Source organism: Balaenoptera ricei, chromosome 14 (genome assembly GCF_028023285.1).
Source record: "Balaenoptera ricei isolate mBalRic1 chromosome 14, mBalRic1.hap2, whole genome shotgun sequence".
Lineage (NCBI taxonomy): Eukaryota > Metazoa > Chordata > Mammalia > Artiodactyla > Balaenopteridae > Balaenoptera > Balaenoptera ricei.
In genome coordinates this window covers 3,655,137-3,673,488 of record NC_082652.1, presented here as the reverse complement: position 1 = coordinate 3,673,488, position 18,352 = coordinate 3,655,137, and the positions used below count along the sequence as shown (strand labels likewise).

General features: G+C 44.3%; 1 protein-coding gene across 1 annotated transcript in view; it reads left to right on the top strand.

Annotated features, from left to right (window-relative positions):
* Positions 1-18,352, top strand: part of TMEM132C (transmembrane protein 132C) — a 380,764-nt gene that overhangs the window by 336,973 nt on the left and 25,439 nt on the right. Inside the window, exon 5 of the mRNA XM_059894191.1 lies at positions 11,510-11,653. Coding sequence (XP_059750174.1) covers positions 11,510-11,653 — 144 coding nt within the window. The remainder of the gene's footprint in view (positions 1-11,509; positions 11,654-18,352) is intronic.

Below are 18,352 nucleotides of genomic sequence, written 5' to 3'. Positions count from 1 at the left end.
TAATGTACATAAGTCCAGGACCACTCCTTAGTCATCAGAGATTTAGACCTCTCCTGTCTTTCTACCCCACCATCCGCCATGAGTGGCTTTCATTTCCAAGTTTGCCTCATGGACCAAGATGGCTGCTAGTGTTCCAGCCATTGTATCTGTATTCCAGGTAGGAGGAAGGGGAAAAGGGCAAAAAGAACATCCCACTTCCCTTGTCCAGCTCCCATTAAGCAGATTTCCTAAAGAAGAACATTGCTGCTTACATTTGGACTAGAACAGTAGTTCTCAAACTTTTCAGCAGCATCAGAATCACCTGGATAGATTGTTAAAGCAAAGGGTGAATAGGCTCCACCCCCAGAGTTTCTGACTAAGTGCATCTGGGGTGGCGCCCAGAAATTTGCGTTTCTAGCAAGTTCCCAGGTGACGCTGAGGCTTCTGGTCCAGACACCACACTTTGAGAACCATCGTACTTGAACCCCATTCCACGGTCACCCCCATGCAAGAGAGACGGCGTTTAGACTTCTCTGAGCTGGTACTGTTTCCCACTCCACCTACCAAAAATTCATGGCTCAGTTACCAAGGAAAAGGAAGAGAATGGATATTGAGTACCAACTAGCCCCTTTTGGCTACAATACCTTGGGTCTTTTTTCCTGCGAACCCGATCAATTTATTTTTCTAGTCTCTGCCTTTTTCGGGTCACCTCTGGGATCCAGAGATCTTTGCTGTTGCTTCGTAAACACACTGGACAGCCACCTTCTCTTGCCTCTTCCCAGAGGTGCCATCCAGAAACAGGACACTTGTTCCCTCTCTCCCTCTCTCTCTCTCTCTCTCTGCTGTAGATTCAGCAGATATATATATATACATCTGATATTTGAGCATATCTTCATATATATATATATATATATTCATATATGTATGAATCCAAACACCTCTTTCTCCTAGGAGACAGTATTCTTTCTTTCTGCTCCAGAAGGATGGGTGGAAGGGGAGCCCCATTCTTCTTCCTGATTTTGGCCAAGACACGTCTTCTATCCTTGTGAAGCGTCTCCTCTTTGGGGAATTTGGGAATTTGGGAAATCTCCTCCTGCCTTGCTTGCCATCCTGCCTCGAAGATCCACACTCAGAACTGGTTTCCATGTTTGAGTGAGAGGTAAAGACAGCAAAACTGCAGAGGGGAAACCCAAACGTAGATGAGTCTCTCAAAATATGGTCCTGCTAAACAGACCTCGCCACGGTTTGGAAGACAAGAATTGGAGGGAAGCTCTTTATCTCTATTTCAGGGAAGAGGGGGATGGGTCAGTCCTAGACCCCAAATTCACGGAGCGATTGGTGCCCACCCGCCTCTCTTTGCTCCACAAAGTGAGGTTCAGCTCTGAAGCCCGCAGCAAAGCCCATCGCCGCAGCCCCCGGGGGTCCTGCCGATGTGCCTCCAGATGGAATTGAAAGTTTAATTAAACGACTCCTCCATCAACTTCCAAGCGATGCTAAATTAGTTCCCAGATCAATTACAGTTGAACGCTCACCCTCTTACAGCCGGGAGACTGCGGTGCTCAAGAGTGATTTGGTGAAATAAGACGCGGAAATTCCGAGTTACGGTTCTCGGACTCCGTTTCCCAGGGTTGAGGACGGTGGGGCTGGTGTTTACGGAACGGCCACCTCTGTGCCAGGCACTAAGCTAGGGGGGTTGCCTAGGTTCTCTCAGCTAATCCCCAGAGCCACCCTGGAGGAAAGTGGGACTGTCCCATTTCACAGATGAGGAAAACAAAGCACAGAGAAGGCAGGACCTGGAGCCACATGCAGCAAGCGTGAGGCAGCAAGATGGGCAGTCTGACGTTGCCCCACTGAAGCAGTCTCAGCCCTCTGAATGCTAGCAGCTGGGCTCCCTTTTCTTGGTTTTCAAAAAAAAACCGGACCTCTGATCTTCCCAGAGCCTGCCACGTGAGCCGGGGACCCTCCAGCTGCCTCAAATGCGCTTCCTCCAACTCTGCTGTGTGTTTTCCCCACCTACTGCACTTCAGCCGAGATGAAGGAAGAAATGCTCGTTGGTTTTTCCACTCATATACTTTTTAAAAACTTTTCTTATTGCAGTATAGTTGCTGTACAATGTTATATAAGTTACAGGTGTACAATATAGTGGTTCACAATTTTTAAAGGTTATATTCCGTTTATCATTATTATAAAATATTGGCCGTATTCCCCATGTTGTACAATATATCCTTGTAGCTTATTTTATACCTAATAGTTTGTACCTCTTACTCCCCGATTCCCTTCCCCGTCCCTCTCCCCGCTGGTAACCACTTATTTGTCCTCTTATCTCTGTGTCTACTCATACACTTTTCCTCCTGAAGCAGTCATTTGTAACGTTATCCACCCCACTTAAGTCTGGAAAGGCCGATTGTAGGGGCTTCCTATTTTGCAAGTATTCATACTTGAGCTAAAAGTGTGTGCAAGAAACCCAGCGCTGCCGTAACGTGAATATAATCACGACTGCAAATTAGGAAACACTTACAAAATCAGCCCCAATTCAAATACCCCTTCCTATTTAACACAAGACCCAGTGCTCTAGGGCAATGCTTCCTGTGGGTCCAAAGCCCCTGGGGTCTCCATGTGATGCAGATTATCTCAAGACGGCAATCTGTCCAGGTTGAGCAAAGAATGCGGGCTTCCGTGCTGGTTGTGGTGCTAATGTTGAAGTGTAGCTGGAAACACAGTGAATCAGAGGAGAATCAGAGGAGATAACAACTGAAGAAAAGCAAAGCTGTAAGGGTAGGCTCAGCTCTACCAAACAGAATGACTTAACACCAAAGGGTTAGGAGATGCCCTTGGCGGGGCCTGCTGAGAGCCCCATCATTTTGGGAAAATGATCCCCTTGTTCAGGGTTTGGCAGAATTTTTCTGTAAAGGGCTTGATATTACACATTTTAGGTTTTTCGGAGACACATACAGTCTCTGGCATTTTCTCTTTCCTTGTTTTCTTTGTTTTAAGAGGCTTGACGATGTAAAAATCATTCTCAGCTCACAAGTCCATATAAACAGAGACCACAGGCAGGATTTGGCCCCTGGATCTTGTTGTAAAAGTCTGACGTGCCAAAAAGGTATCTGTAAGGCTCTCATAGACACCTCTCCGTCTGTTATCAGCTCCACGCCCCCATGTGCTAACGTTTCTGTTCTTCTAGGCAATGTGTGTTCCCGTGCTTGCTACATACTGCCTTATCTTTATTTGATTTTATTTTCTATGCCTCTCCCTCCAATAGAGAAAAGAGAGTTTCAGGAGAAATGTTGGCTATTCTCCATCTGCTAGTTGCCTCATCCAGACATTTCACATTTATGCTTAATAGCTGCCCTCTCATTCAACAAGGACTTTGTTCCACGCCCTGACAGGCCATTCCATAAACATTATCTGATTTAATCTTCGCAACAACCCTGATGATTCCCCAGGTTCACAGCCGAGGAGACTGATGCTGGGAGAATTTAAAACACAACAAGGAAAGAGCAGAGGCAGAACCGAGGCAGTTCTGTCCTATGTCCTAGCTCTTCAGCACAGAGCAGGAGAAGAGATCATGTGTTCCAGCCCTGGAGGTCCACATTCAAACCTGGCCAGGCCACCTCCAGGCTGTGTACCCTGGACACATCACTTAACCAGCTCTGAGCCTCAGTTCCCCGTCCATAGACCTGGCATAAAAAGACTACCTGCTTCATGGGTTGGTGGTAGAGATGAAAGCGTTTAGCAAGCACTCCCCAAATGTGACCTGGTTTTTTATTTATTATTATGATGTACTACCTCTAAATGACTCCCAAGTACATGTGCATTGAAAGAGGTTGGTTTTTTTTCTTTTTTTAATTGAAGTATAGTTGACTTACAACGTTTTGTTAGTTTCACGTGTACAGCAAAGTGATTCAGTTATGTATACGTATATGTTCATTTTCATGTTCTTTTCCATTATGGTTTATTACAAGATATTGAATATAGTTCCCTGTGCTCTACAGTAGGACCTTGTTGTTTATCTATCCTATATATAATAGTTTGCATCCACTAATCCCAAACTCCCAATCCTTCCCTCCCCTACCCACCCCTTGGCAACCACAAGTCTGTTCTCTATGTCTGTGAGTCTTTCTGTTTCGTAGATAAGTTCACTTGTGTCATATTTTAGATTCCACATATAAGTGATATCATATGGTATTTGTCTTTCCCTGTCTGGCTTACTTCACTTAGTATGATAATCTCTAGGTCTATCCATGTTGCTACAAATGGCATTATTTCATTCTTTTTTATGGCTGAGTAGTATTCCATTGTATATATGTACCACAACTTCTTTATCCATTCATCTGTCGATGGACATTTATGTTGTTTCCATGTCTTGGCTGTTCTGAATAGGGCTGTTAGGAACATTGGGGTGCATGGATCTTTTCGAATTAGAGTTTTGTCTGGATATATGCCCAGGAGTGGGATTGCTGCATCCTATGGTAGCTCTAGTTTTAGTTTTTTGAGGAACCTCCGTACTGTTCTCCATCGTGGCTGCACCAACTTATATTCCCCCCAACAGTGTAGGAGGGTTCTCCTTGAAAGAGGCTGTTTTCTACCATCTGGCACATTTTAGATTAAACCTGCCTCATCCTCAGACCCTCGTGAGATTTGAACCCACAGCATTGGTGTGGAAGGCGAGGTGTCTGGTCTTTGAGCTGCAGATGTGTTTTCTCTTGGTCCCATTTCCCGGATGAGTGAACTGAGGGTGGGTGGATGGATTGGCTCATCTGAGGCCACACGACCAGCCAAGAGGCAGAGCCAGGTCTGAGCCCCGCCGTGGCCTCCCCATGGCACCAGCACATCTCCCACACACTTTTCCTTCTCTTTTTTAATTGAGATGTAATTCACATGCTATAAAATGCACCATTTTTTGACAAAACTGTAGGGTATTCTTTATTTATTTTCTAAATTTCATATTCTAAACATTTTTTTATTGAGGTGTAGTTGATGTACAATATTATATGTTTCAGGTGTACAACATAGTGATTCACAGTTTTTAAAGGTTATACCCCATTTATAGTTATTATAAAATATTGGCTATATTACCCGTGTTGTACAGTACATCCCTGAAGCTTATTTATTTCATACATAATAGTTTGTACCTCTTCAGCCCCATTCCTGTATTGCCCCTGCCTCTTCCCTCTCCCCATTGGTAGCCACTACTTTGTTCTCTGTATCTGTGACTCTGCTTCTGTTTTGTTATATTCATTCGTTTCATTTTTTAGAATCCACATGTAAGTGATAACATACAGTACTGTCTTTGTCTGACTTACTTCCCTTAGCCTAATACCCTCTAGGTCCGTCCATGTTGCTGCAAATGGCAAAATTTCATTCTTTTTTATGGCTGAGTAGTATTCTATTGTACATATATAATATATATACCACATCTTCTTTATCCATTCATCTGTGGATGGACCCTTAGGTTGCTTCCGTATCTTGGCAGTCGTTAAAAAGGCTGCTAGGAACGTTGGGGTGCATGGATCTTTTCTAATTAATGTTCTCTCTGTTTTGGAATAAATACCCGAGTGGAATAAAAAGCACCGTTTAAAATCTTTAACTGAGTGGTTCTTAGTATATTTACAAGGTTGTGCAACCATCACTTCTGTCTAATTCCAGAACATTTCCATCACCCTAAAAATAAAACTCAGAGGGCTTCCCTGGTGGCGCAGTGGTTGAGAATCTGCCTGCCAATGCAGGGGACACGGGTTCGAGCCCTGGTCTGGGAAGATCCCACATGCCGCGGAGCAGCTGGGCCCGTGAGCCACAACTACTGAGCCTGCGCGTCTGGAGCCTGTGCTCCGCAACAAGAGAGGCCGCGATAGTGAGAGGCCCGCGCACCGCGATGAAGAGTGGCCCCCGCTTGCCGCAACTAGAGAAAGCCCTCGCGCAGAAACGAAGACCCAACACAGCCAAAAATAAACATAATAAATAAATAATAAATAAAAATTAAAACAAAACAAAACAAAAAAAAGCTCAGACCCTTTAAGCAGTCACTCTGCATTCCATTCCCCCTGCCCCAGCCCCTGGCAACCACCAGTCTGCTCTCCATCTCTATGGAGTTGCCTATTCTGGACATTTCATATCAATGGAATCATAAAATATGTGTCATTTTGTGTCTGGCATCTTTCACTTAGCATCATGTTTCAAGGTTCATCCACATGGTCACACGTCATTCCTTTTTTGTCACTGAATAATATTCCACTATATGGACGTCACACATTTCCACTCTCCTCATTTCTCTGGATGAGAAGCCTCTGGAGAATTTGTAGTGGGTATTTCACACCCACTCCTGGGATACGTGCCCCCTCCCCTGGCCAGTTGGATTTATCTTTTTAATCAGTTCACACCCCCTCAGCCTTTTTAACCCTCCAGAAGTAATTCTGTGTTCTCTATTTATTTAAAAATTAAAAACCCAGTTTGTAAAAAAAAATACAGAAAATGGCCAAACCAATTTACATTTATGAGGGCAAATCAAACAAAGCGTGTTTTCTCTGAAGCCTCGGGCTTTTTTCAAGCTTGAAATGACAGTGATTTAAAAGTACCTTACTTAATGGATTCTTTTCAGAAACACAGAGCAGTTCTCTGGTTCCTGATGGAAGGAGGTGGAGGGAGAGAGAAAAACAGTGACAGCAGAGAACAAACATTTAATAACAGGAAAAGTATCCAAGTAACAAGTTGTGCCTTAGTCGTGTTGTGTGAGGCTCTGAAAGGGTGTTGGTGGGTGGGGTCTGATGTCAGCTGGGGGCAACAGGAGATGTCCACCCGTCTGCTTTCAGAGGAGAACTTCATTCCGTGATGCTGGGCATCTCATAGCTCAGGGGGGTCTGGAGGGAGGGCAGCCTGCAGCCTGGGTTCCAGAGCCGCGCTACGTGGTGGATGAAGGCAGGCGGCCCCTGCTCCCGGCCTGCCCTGCCCAAAATGAGTTCTTCCAGGTCCGGCTGGGGGTTCAGAAAGCACGCAATTGTACGCATTTAAATAGCGTGCCAGGCACATCGCTATGAATTGGCCTCGACCGTAAAAGGATCTGGGAGCAGCAACAAGCCCCATATAACTCTGTAATCTGCAGTGTCACTATCACACACAGATACACACACACACACACACACACACATTTTTAACTCTCTAGGAAAGCTTGCCTCCTGCCCAGCGCAGCATCTCTCCAAGTCCTTGCGAGAGGACACAGGACCTTTACAGTCAGACCTGGCCGACGTGCCCAAGCCATGCCTGGGTGCCTCACTGCCCCTCTGCTTCTACAATGTGTGCTATTGTTTTCTGTAATCCCAAAGCTATGCCCGCAACTGGGGGAAGCCAGAAAAGTACAATCCAACCGGAAAATCGCTCCCTCACGGGGATCCAGGGATGGTACAGGAGTTCTTCATTTCTCTTTGTGGTTTTGATTTACATTTCCCTGAGGGTTAGTGACGTTGAGCATCTTTTCATGTATCTGTTCGCCATTTGGATATCTTCTTTGGAAAAATGTCTATTCAGATCCTTTGCCCATTTTTTAATTGGGCTATTTGGGGGTTTTGTTTGTTTGTTTTTTGCTTTGAGTTGTATGAGGGAAGAACACAGATTTGAGCCATGGAGAATATAGCTGGGGGTCTACTATGTAGAAATAGCTTATTGACTGATGAAGCCAAACAGAGGAAAAGAGAGTCAAGAGATGGGGAGACATAGAAATTAATTGCATGCAACTAGAGGTGATCATACTAAGTGAAGTAAGTCAGAAAGAGAAAGACAGATACAATATGATATCACCTATATGTGGAATCCAAAGTATGGCACAAACAAACCTATCTACTAAACAGAAACAGACTCACAGACATAGAGAACAGACTTGTGGTTGCCAAGGGGGTGGGTAGGGGAGGGAAGGATTGGGAGTTTGGGATTAGCAGATGCAAGCTATTATATATAGGATAGATAACAAGGTCCTACTGTAGAGCACAGGGAACTATATTCAATATCCTGTAATAAACTATAATGGAAAAGAACATGAAAATGAACATATACATATACATAACTGAATCACTTTGCTGTACACCTGAAACTAACAAAACGTTGTAAGTCAACTACGCTTCAATTAAAAAAAAGAAAAACAACCAACCTCTTTCAATGCACATGTACTTGGGAGTCATTTAGAGGTAGTACATAATAATAATAAATAAAAAACCAGGGGGGAGGGAAGGATTGGGAAACTATTCTATATAGGATGGACAAACAACAAGGTCCTACTGTAGAGCACAGGGAACTATATTCAATAGCCTGTGATAAACCATCATGGAAAAGAATATGAAAAAGAATGTCTGTATGTGTATAACTGAGTCACTTTGCTGTACAGCAGAGATGGGCACGACATTGTAAATTAACTATACTTCAATTTAAAATGAAAGAAATTAATTGCAACATGTTTTGAGAACCTGGTCCTAGCAATACCTGAGCTGGAATCTTCCCTCAGATATTTGAGTTGTACAAGGCAATAGGTCCCCTTTTTTGCTTAGATTGAGTTGAGTAGGATTTTTGCCACTAGTTAATGAAAAGGTCCTGACAAACCCAATATTGTTGTTGCCTGCTTGCTTGTTCCCCCCCACCATCCCATCCATCTGCGTGAGCATGGGCTTGTCACTCTGGTTCACTACGTTATAACCCAGTGACAAGAACATGCTGGGTGCACAATAAGTGTTCATTAAATGGCTGTTGGATCTTCATGGTTATCTAGGATTTGACAGCTGGCAAGACAGAGAAGATGCGGTCCAACTCCTTAATTTGTAAAATGAAGAAGCGAAGATTCCAAAAGATAAGAGATGCGATGAAGGTTCTACCGAAAGTTAACGGCAAAGCATAGAGTAGAATCTGGGATTCCAGGCTCCTTGTGCCCACCAAGTAACAGACACTCACCAAAAACTATTGATCAGGAAAGAAATTTTTTTTTCTTTTTACTCATTTTAAAAAATTTTTTATTTTATATTGGAGTATTGTTGATTAACAAGGTTGTATTAGTTCCAGATGTACAGCAAAGTGATTCAGTTATACAAGTATCTATTCTTTTTCAAATTCTTTTCCCATTTAGGTTATTAAGGAATATTAAGCAGATTTCCCTGTGCTATACAGTAGGTCCTTGTTGGTTATCTATTTTAAGTATAGTAGTGTGTGAGTGTCAATCCCAAACTCCCAATCTGTCCCTTCCCCCTGGTAATCATAAGTTCGTTCTGTAAGTCTGTGAGTCTGTTTCTGTTTTGTAAATAAGTTCATCTGTATCCTTTCTTTAGGTTGAAACGGAAGGAATTTTTAAATACAGGGAACTTCATCCTTGTGGCTTAGCCAGGTTATCCTGAAGATCAATGCTTTCTTCACCCATTTGGCATTTCTATGACTGTTCATTTCTCCTCCTCAGATTGATCTTGGTCAGTGAAAAATGTCTAGTGATTCACCAGTCTTAATCTTGATGTAATTCAGTTTAGGAATAAGAAGTGTTAGGTAAAAGAGGATGTGTGTGTGAGAGAGAGAGAGAGAGAAACTGCAATGACCATTAGAAAGCTAATCACAATTAGTACACGAGGGAGTTTGCTGCTTTAATGAAGCCATTAGCCAAAGACCATTCTCAGAAAGAAAACGTTAAGACTGAACTCCGAACGCATTACCTGTAATGAACCTGAAAATGGACTTGGGGGATTTCTGCAGTGTTCTTAGCATCTGTAATAGCCAGTGTGGACACTGCCCAGATGGCAGCTCCAGCTCCAGGAAGCCTGTGGACCCAAGAGAAGACATGGCAGAGGGTTATTGAACTGCTGGCTGACGGGCACCAGCATCGGAGAGAGGCTTGCACTCTCCTTATAACGGATGACTCTTTCAGCTATACTCTTGGTTAATGCAAAAGGTTGTTTCTGTGTCAGTTGCTTCCCTGGAGGAAGAACTGGGAAAATCTCTTTCCTTGCATCTCTGGCTTCAAAGTTGAGCAGCAGTTCTGGAGAGGGACTTGGGGAGAAGTTGACCCAGTGGTTAAAGGTGCCAATAGATGTCCCAAAGCCACAGACCCTTTTTCATCTTCATTTGACCATAAAGAAAAGGATTACGAAAGTGCAGGCAGAGAGTGCCTACAAATTCAAAAGAGAAGGCATTTTGTTCATCACTTTGCAAATCATAACACACATGAGAGGTGTGATGCTTATCATTTTGCACGAAGTCAGTATGAACAGGATAAACCAATGTCCCCAGACCTCTGATGGAATGGACCACAGTGCGTCAACAGAGGAAGACAGTTTGGTTGGCTACACAAGACAGTGAAGCCCATTGCCAAGGTGTAGTAGTGATCACAGGCATTTGGGGGTAAAAATTACCTAACTCTTTGATTGGTTTTGTAATGAGTATCTTTTTGCTCTTGTTTGCCTGATGGGAATCTATACCTTCTACCTTCTTCTGATAACACAGTTCTGATTTCTTTTTAAGACTGCCCTTTTCCAGTTGGAGTCAGTCTTGGTAGGCATGTCAATCAAACTGGCCCCATCCTTCCCTTCTCCACCATGATGAGACCAATCAGACTCTCCCTCCAGAAAATTTAAATCATAAGCAGAGTCACTCAAGGATAGAAATGGTTGAAGCGATTCAATCCACTTCACTCTAGAGAGACTTGCCCATCCTTTCCCCTTTTCAACATCCTGGAAGCTGTTCTTGGTCCTGCCTTTCCAAAGCCTTCTTCAGCTTTTCCTTTGATCCCGGGAGTAGCCCAGGATCTATCCACTAAGAACCTGAATTCATTTCCTGTTACTGATCTAACACAAATTTAGTACATTACAGTTCTGGAAGTTGGAAGTCAGAAATGAGTCTTCTGGGGCTAAAATTAATGTGTCTTCCTTCTGGAGGCTTTAGGGAGAAATCTCTTCTTTTTCCACCTTCTAGAAGCCGCCCACATCTCCCAGGTCATGGTCACAGCACTCTGCTTCCAGCTCCGCATCTTCTTCTCTTCGTTTGACCCCCATGGCTACCTCTTCAAGGAACTCTTATGGTTACATTGGGTCCACCCCAGGTAACCCAGGGTAATCTTTTCATCTCAAGATCCTTAGCTTAATCACAACTGCAAAGTCCCTTTTACCATGTAAGGCAACAGATGCACAGGTTCCAGAGATTAGAACGTGGGCATCTTGGTTATTCAAGCTACCAGAATACCTTCCTGCTCAAACTAGCCAGTCAATTTCTGTTGCTTACAACCCAAACCTAACTGATGTGTAACTTTTACTTGGTCTCTGCAATAAAGAAAAAGAATACATATTTTTGGATTGTTGTTGTTGAAAACTAGGAAGACGATCACAAATAAACTAAAAGTAAATTGTAAATGCTCTTGGGAAATTGTTCAAAAATGACTCCTTTGCCCAGGTCCCTAAGGTAAGTGCTGCATGTCTTGTCTAAACAAAGACAGCCTGGCACACACCTTGGAGGGCTTCCCCTAGGGTCGGAGAGAACTGAATAGCTCCCTTGACCCAGCTATGTCTGGTTCTTCCGGCAGGACACTGAGATTCTGAACACCGCCATCCTCACGGGAAAGACAGTTGCCATGCCCATCAGGGTGGTCTCCGTGGAGGAGACCAGTGCCGTGACGGATATCTCGGAGTCGGTGGAATGCAAGTCCACAGATGAGGAAGTCATCAAAGTAAGTGATTCCAGGGATGTCCCTGGAGGTCCAGTGGTTAGGGCTCGGCGCTTTCACTGCCGAGGGCGTGGGTTCGATCCCTGGTCGGGGAACTAAGATCCCACAAGCCGAGAGGCATGGCCAGAAAAAGTGCAAAGTAAGTGACTCCATTAGCCGTCTGGATTGAACTGGTGGAAACTGCATGGGGGCCTCCCATTCACTAAGAGAGTTTAGCCTGGTGAAATAAGGGGTTCAGCTGGTTGGTTTATGTACACAACGCTTCTGGTGGCTTTACTAAACTTTCCCATTTCCATTTCTTAATTTGACATCATGCCAACCTAGCTGTCATCAAGAGAGCTATGCACTATGGGTCAAACCCCCAATACCTACAGTAACCAAGCAGGTAATTTAAGTGAATGAAGTGGTAAATCAGACAAACCCATTTCTAGAAGGGTAGCAGTAGTCAACTCCTGTCAGTTGTGGCGTGTATAAATGTGAATTTGGGATTGCTGCGTCTTCAAGACAAGCTGTGAATTTGGTAAAAGTCACCTTGTTTTTCAAAGTTGGCAACCAAAGGTAATTTAAAAAAAAAAAAGAACTACGATGGGCAAAAAATAAAATATAAAATACATCGGCAGCATGGGTCTGGCCCATGCGGCAGCCGTGACTGCTCTATAGGGAAAATTATGAACTTTGGGCCAAATTCAGCCCACCACCTGCTTTATAAATAAAGTTTTATTGGAATATGATCACTCAAATCTATTTCTTTTTTTTAAATTTTATTGAATGATTCTTTAAATTCTATAATGCTTTATTTACAGTTTTCAAAAGTTTCACACATGATTTCTTTTTTTTTCTTTTTTTAATAAATTTATTTATTTTATTTTTGGCTGTGTTGGGTCATCGTTGCTGCACGCAGGCTTTCTCTAGTAGCGGTGAGCAGGGGCTACTCTTCGTTGCGGTGCGTGGGCTTCCCATTGCTGTGGCTTCTCTTGCTGCGGAGCATGGGCTCTAGGCACGCGGGCTTCAGTAGTTGTGGCACGCAGGCTCAGTAGTTGTGGTTTGCGGGCTTAGTTGCTCTGCGGCATGTGGGATCTTCCCGGACCAGGGCTCGAACCCATGTCCCCTGAATTGGCAGGCGATTCTTAACAATTTCACCACCAGGGAAGCCCACATGATTTCATATAGTCCCCTAATAATCCGGTTTTTCTTCCTCTACCCCTATATTGCCCCTGCCCCCCTTCCCTCTCCCCACTGGTAACCACTAGTTTGTTCTCTATATCTGTGCATCTGCTTCTTTTTCGTCATATTCACTAGTTTGTTGTAATTTTTAGATTCCGCGTATGAGTGGTATCACACAGTATTTGTCTCTGTCTGACTTACTTCACTTAGTATCGTGCCCTCCATCCATGTTGCTGCAAATGGCAAAATTTTGTTCTTTCAAATTTATTTCCATATTGTCTGTGGCTGCTTTTGAATAGTTTCCACAGAGACCATATGGCCTGCAAGTCTAAAATACTTACCATTTTGCCCTTCCAAGAAAAAGCTTGCCTAGAGAAATCCCTGCTCTGGAGACTAAGTGTCTTGAGGGAAGGACCCTAATTTTTGGTCTTTCCCACCAACATGTACTATGATCGTGTACCCACAATACTTGCTCAAAGAATAAGACAGTGAGGGTTTTCCCAAGCCAGAAATTAACCGTTTGGTCTTTCTCTATATTTTTTGAAATCAATAGGAACATATCCAGAAAAAGACATAAATATCCAAAAGAAAGCATCCAGATAATGTTTCCCCGTCCCCGCCCCCAAAATCAAGTCTGACAGATAGCAATCAGAGTCTTCTCTCTGGGGCTAAAAACAACACGTGTGCGTGGAAGAGAACCTTACAGACCGTTGAAGGGGAGGATTGGGGTGGAAAAAATCCTTCTCTGTAAACCCCACCCCCAGCACGGACACATGGCAACCAGCACCGCCAAGATTGTCCACTGCACTTGGTGCCATGTTCACATGGTCTAAATTGTTACACCGACCTTCCAGTAGGTCGCAGTAAAGCGTCCCAACAATATCCTGTGACCGTCATTTTTTGGCTGTTGGGAGTGTCATCTCAAAGAAGGGACTATTTTTTGTAACTAAACCAAAAGTGATTTATGGGCAGATGGTAGCTCTGAGCCCAGAGTGCTTTACAGAAGACCCAAAAAGCCTGTGGGAGGAGAGGGGGTGAAAGAAGTTCTAAACAACACTGTCCAATAGAAGTACAGTGTGAGCCACACAGGTAACTTCAATCCTCTCGAGTCACATTCAGAAAAAGTAAAAAACAAAACAAGTGAATCTGATTTTTAAACGGCATATGTTTAACCCATTATATTTAAAAGCTTATTTCAACGTGTAGTCAATGTAAAAATGATTAATAGGACATTTCATATTTTTTGGCACTAGGTCTTTCCAATCAGTGTGTGTTAGAACACACCTCCATCACGGCCCCATTTCAAGTGGTCCAGAGCCACGTGTGGCTCGTGGGTGATGCATTGGACAGCAAAGTTCTAAGCTCGGAGGCAGGATTTTACGACCTTACCACGCTTAATATTTTGCGCCAGCTAATTCTTTGTTATGGGGACTGTCCCACACATTGTAGGATGTTTGGAAGCATCTTTGGGTTCTTCCCAATAGATGCCCATAGCACTCCAAGTTGTGACAAACAAACATGTCTCCAGACACTACTAAATGTCCCCTGGTAGACAAAATCACCCCCATTGAGAACCACTGCTCTGAGGGATCTCTGCTCTGCTTCTGGCTGGGATCTCTTTCCTGTGGCTGAAAAATAACTTTGGTAGGAGAGGAAGGGGAAGAGGCACTTGGTTTGGACCAGCCGTGGTCACATACCAGGTCCTTGCTGATCATTTGCATTTATTACTGATTTGCAATCCCCCGAAGGGCCAGGACCCTTGATAAGTGTGACCCTTTGAAAGGACACCTCAGGCGCTGATGACTTTTCTAGAGGTCCATCTTTCAGCCTACAAAAACCCAGAAACAAATTTCACTGCAGTTGTACACATAACTGCCCTGAGCTGCTCTTAAATAGGTTTGACATGTAATTAGTATCTTTAGGGATATGAATGTATTCAAGCTAAAAACCGCCCCCTGAAATGAATTCTGAGTCGATACCCCTGGCTGTTGACAAAGCAAGGGGAAGTCTCGAGTCAGCAGAAGCCAAGGAAGGATGTCTGAGCAGGCACACGGGAACCCCGTTCCCCAGGACCCAGACACAACCTGTGGTTTGCGGTCTAACAAGGTGAACGATACTTGAAGAGCTAGTTTGGTACAGCTTAGGGTGCCATGGTGAGAAGAAAGGGGGAGGGAATTGGCCCCTAATACGTGCCTACCCTCCAACAGGCTCATAAGGTTTGGGAGTTAGACAGACCTGAGCTCTGGAAAGTCCTCTGAAGGCTCTGAGATTCCACCCTACGTGCAGGTTGACAAATCAACCTGTCACAGTTTGCTGGCAGAAGACACGAGACTCCTGGATCAGAGTCAGAGGGCTAAAGGGCAGCCAGTGCATTTACATCTTCCTGCATCTAAGCTCCAGTCACCCCAGGGTTATGCCACACTGCATGTGCTGTGGGCTCTGTTCCAGAAGAGGGACCCTGGGCTTCATGAACCCGAGTCTTTTTGAACGGGCAGTGTTAGGGACTGAATGTTTGTGTGTTCCCACAGTTCACGTGTTGAAGCTTCAATCCCCCATGTGATGGCACTAGGGGCAGGGCTTTGGGAGGTGATTTGGGTTAGATGAGATCCTGAGGATGATGGGATTAGTGCTCTCAAAAGACGAAGAGACTAGAGCCTGCCCTCTCTCCACCACGTAAGGACACTGCAAGAAGGCAGCTGTCTGAAAGCCAGGAAGAGGGCTTTTAGCAAAACTCAACGTTGATCCTGGACTTCGCCACCTCCAGAACTCTGAGAAATAAATGTCTGTTGTTTAGGCCCCAGCCTGTGGTATTTTGCTATCGCAGCCTGAGCTAAGATAGGCAGAAAGCCTGCCTCGCCTTCTCCCAGACAGAGACAGTATCTCTGCTCTACTGAGCCATGAGCTTGCCTGCCTTTTGCTCCAGAAGGGAACTCTCTGTCTCTCTCTCCTGAGGCTTCTCACTATGTAAACATCCTTGAAAAGACCATTCGGACAAAGACAGTCGAGTCTCTGTTTGTAAGATGTCGAGAAACACAAGAGGATCGTGGGCAGTTTCTTCCAGCAAGTTCTTCTCGGCTTTGCCATTTCCAAGCTATGCAGCTTTGGGCGATTCATATATTCCCTCTTGTCCTGGGTGTCCTCCTGAGTAACGTGGAGACAATCACATACCTAATTCCAAAAGGTCATTGTGAGGATTCGTGAGTTTCATTTATCAAGTAAAGGACTTAACCTAGAAGCCAACACATGGAATGGACTTAACTCTGAGTCAGGTAATCCCCTTGATGACCCTATTAGGTAAGCCAGGGGTTACAGACTGGCCGTCTACAGGTGTATTTTGTGTGGTGAGCACAGGGTTATTTAAAAATTAGAACTGGATGCAGCTTATTTCCAGTGTATGATTCAGCGATGTTTTAGGAAATTTACTGAGTTGGGTAACCATCACCATGACCCAGTTTTGGAATACTTTTGTCACCCCATTTACTGTTCATCTCCATTCCCACCCCTAGCCCTGGGCAAACACTAATCTACTTTCCGTTTTTATGGGTTTGCCCTTTTTGGGGCATTTCATATAAATGGAATCATACAGTATGTGGTCTCTTACTAAAGAAGTTTGGCGATCATTTTGTACATAACCTCTTTTGACACTTTATGGATAACCATGTAGAGAGATGTAATTTTATGAGCATGGGATCATATCATACAAACTATTTTTTTTAACCATGGACTTTTAAAATTGGCAGATCAAATGAACTTATTTACAGAACAGAAATAGACTCACAGACATAGAAGACAAACTTACAGTTACCAAAGGGGAAGGGGGGAGGGATAAATTAGGAGTTCAGGATTAACAGTTACACACTACTATATATAAAATAGATAAACAAGTACCTATTGTATAGCACAGGGAACTATATTCAATATCGCGTAGTAACCTATAATGGAAATTAATCTGAAAAATAAGAGATTTGTATATACATGTATAATTGAATCACTTTGCTGTATACCTGAAACTAACACAACATTGTAAATCAACTATACTTCAATTAAAAATAAAGGGAAAAAATTTTTTAATTAAATTGGCAGATCTATAGATACATACACACACACACACACACACACACACACACGCTATAGCACACCTTTCCAGCCCTCAGGTAATCAGTGTTAATTACCTACCTGATCTCCTTCTACGCTTTTCTCCGTGCTCATGTGATCATAAACACAGACACATCAAGAGTGTCTGTGTGTGTGTTTATATATAAACACACACACAGAAGGATTTTTCTGTCCTGGTTTGTTTTGCAGAGATGAGGTACACATTTCCGCCTTTTCCCTCCTCTCACCTTGCGATGCTTCATGAATATCCCTGACTGGTGGGCATTTGGGAAATGAAGCTACGTCAGTGTGGGGTGCGAAGGAACCGCAAGTGAAGAGGGGTCTGGTCTGCAGCATGGTCGGTGTTTAGGTCAATAGGAGTAATAACATGAGAGTGGAGAGACCAGCGAACATCAGCGTCTGTGCTGATTGACGTTCAAGGAATGAAAAAGCAGCAGCCCAGAGAAGGGCAGTGATGTGCCCAGCAGAAGCCCAGGAACAGCACGAGGAGGGAAGATACGTAACAGGGACAAGCACTTGCACCATCCAAGTAACCATCACCACAGAGTCCTTACGATACACATTCATCCACACTTGAACGTCCTTGAGATACAGATGAGCCACGGAGTCGATGGCACGGCACCGATTAGTTGGCAGAGGTTTTCTCACTTGTGGTCCACGAAGTGATGGTGTCTTAGATTCGACAACATACAGTGTTTTCCATAACCACCTAATGATGCATTCAACAAAGATGTATTGGCCTTTTTCTAGGTACCATTCCAGTATTGGGGACGTGGCAACAAATAGAACATGTCCCCTGCCCTCCCGGAGTCTGGCATGGAGGGAACAGACAATAACAGATAAGCGTATTACAGGTGGTGACGAGGACCGCCAAGGAAATGCAACAGGTGCTGTGCTAGGGCGTGGCCTGGGTGTAAAGGGTGACTCTGGATACGATGGTCTCCGAGGAGGAGACGTTTGGGCCAGCTGGTGGCAGGGAAAATAATGACTATCAATGCCTGCTATTGACTGTGTATCCCTGATTTTCACAGTGCTCTCTCCAGCCCCCCATCCTAAGCAGGCTGACACTAGGGTACCCCCACCCTGTACTTCCAGGGTGGCTCCTACCCTGAACTGCAGCCCTGCTTGTGCTTTCCCCAAAGCTCCTGAGGCCACAGAGGCTAGGCACTCCCCCTGACAGGGCGGGGATGCTGAGATTTAAAGCATCATTAAAGAAAGCTCATTTATTGAATTTCCAGTGCAGCCTGTCTGACCTCCAGGGCACAGTTCCAGCTAATGGATTCCGGTGCAGAGCTAAAAATAATGTTATATGGGCAACCAGCGGGGCCCTGCTTCCCCTGCTGACCAACGGAGTTCTAGTACGTGGAAAGCAACCTCACGTAAGCAACAGTCATTTTTCCCTGTGCAACGGCTCCCCTCAGC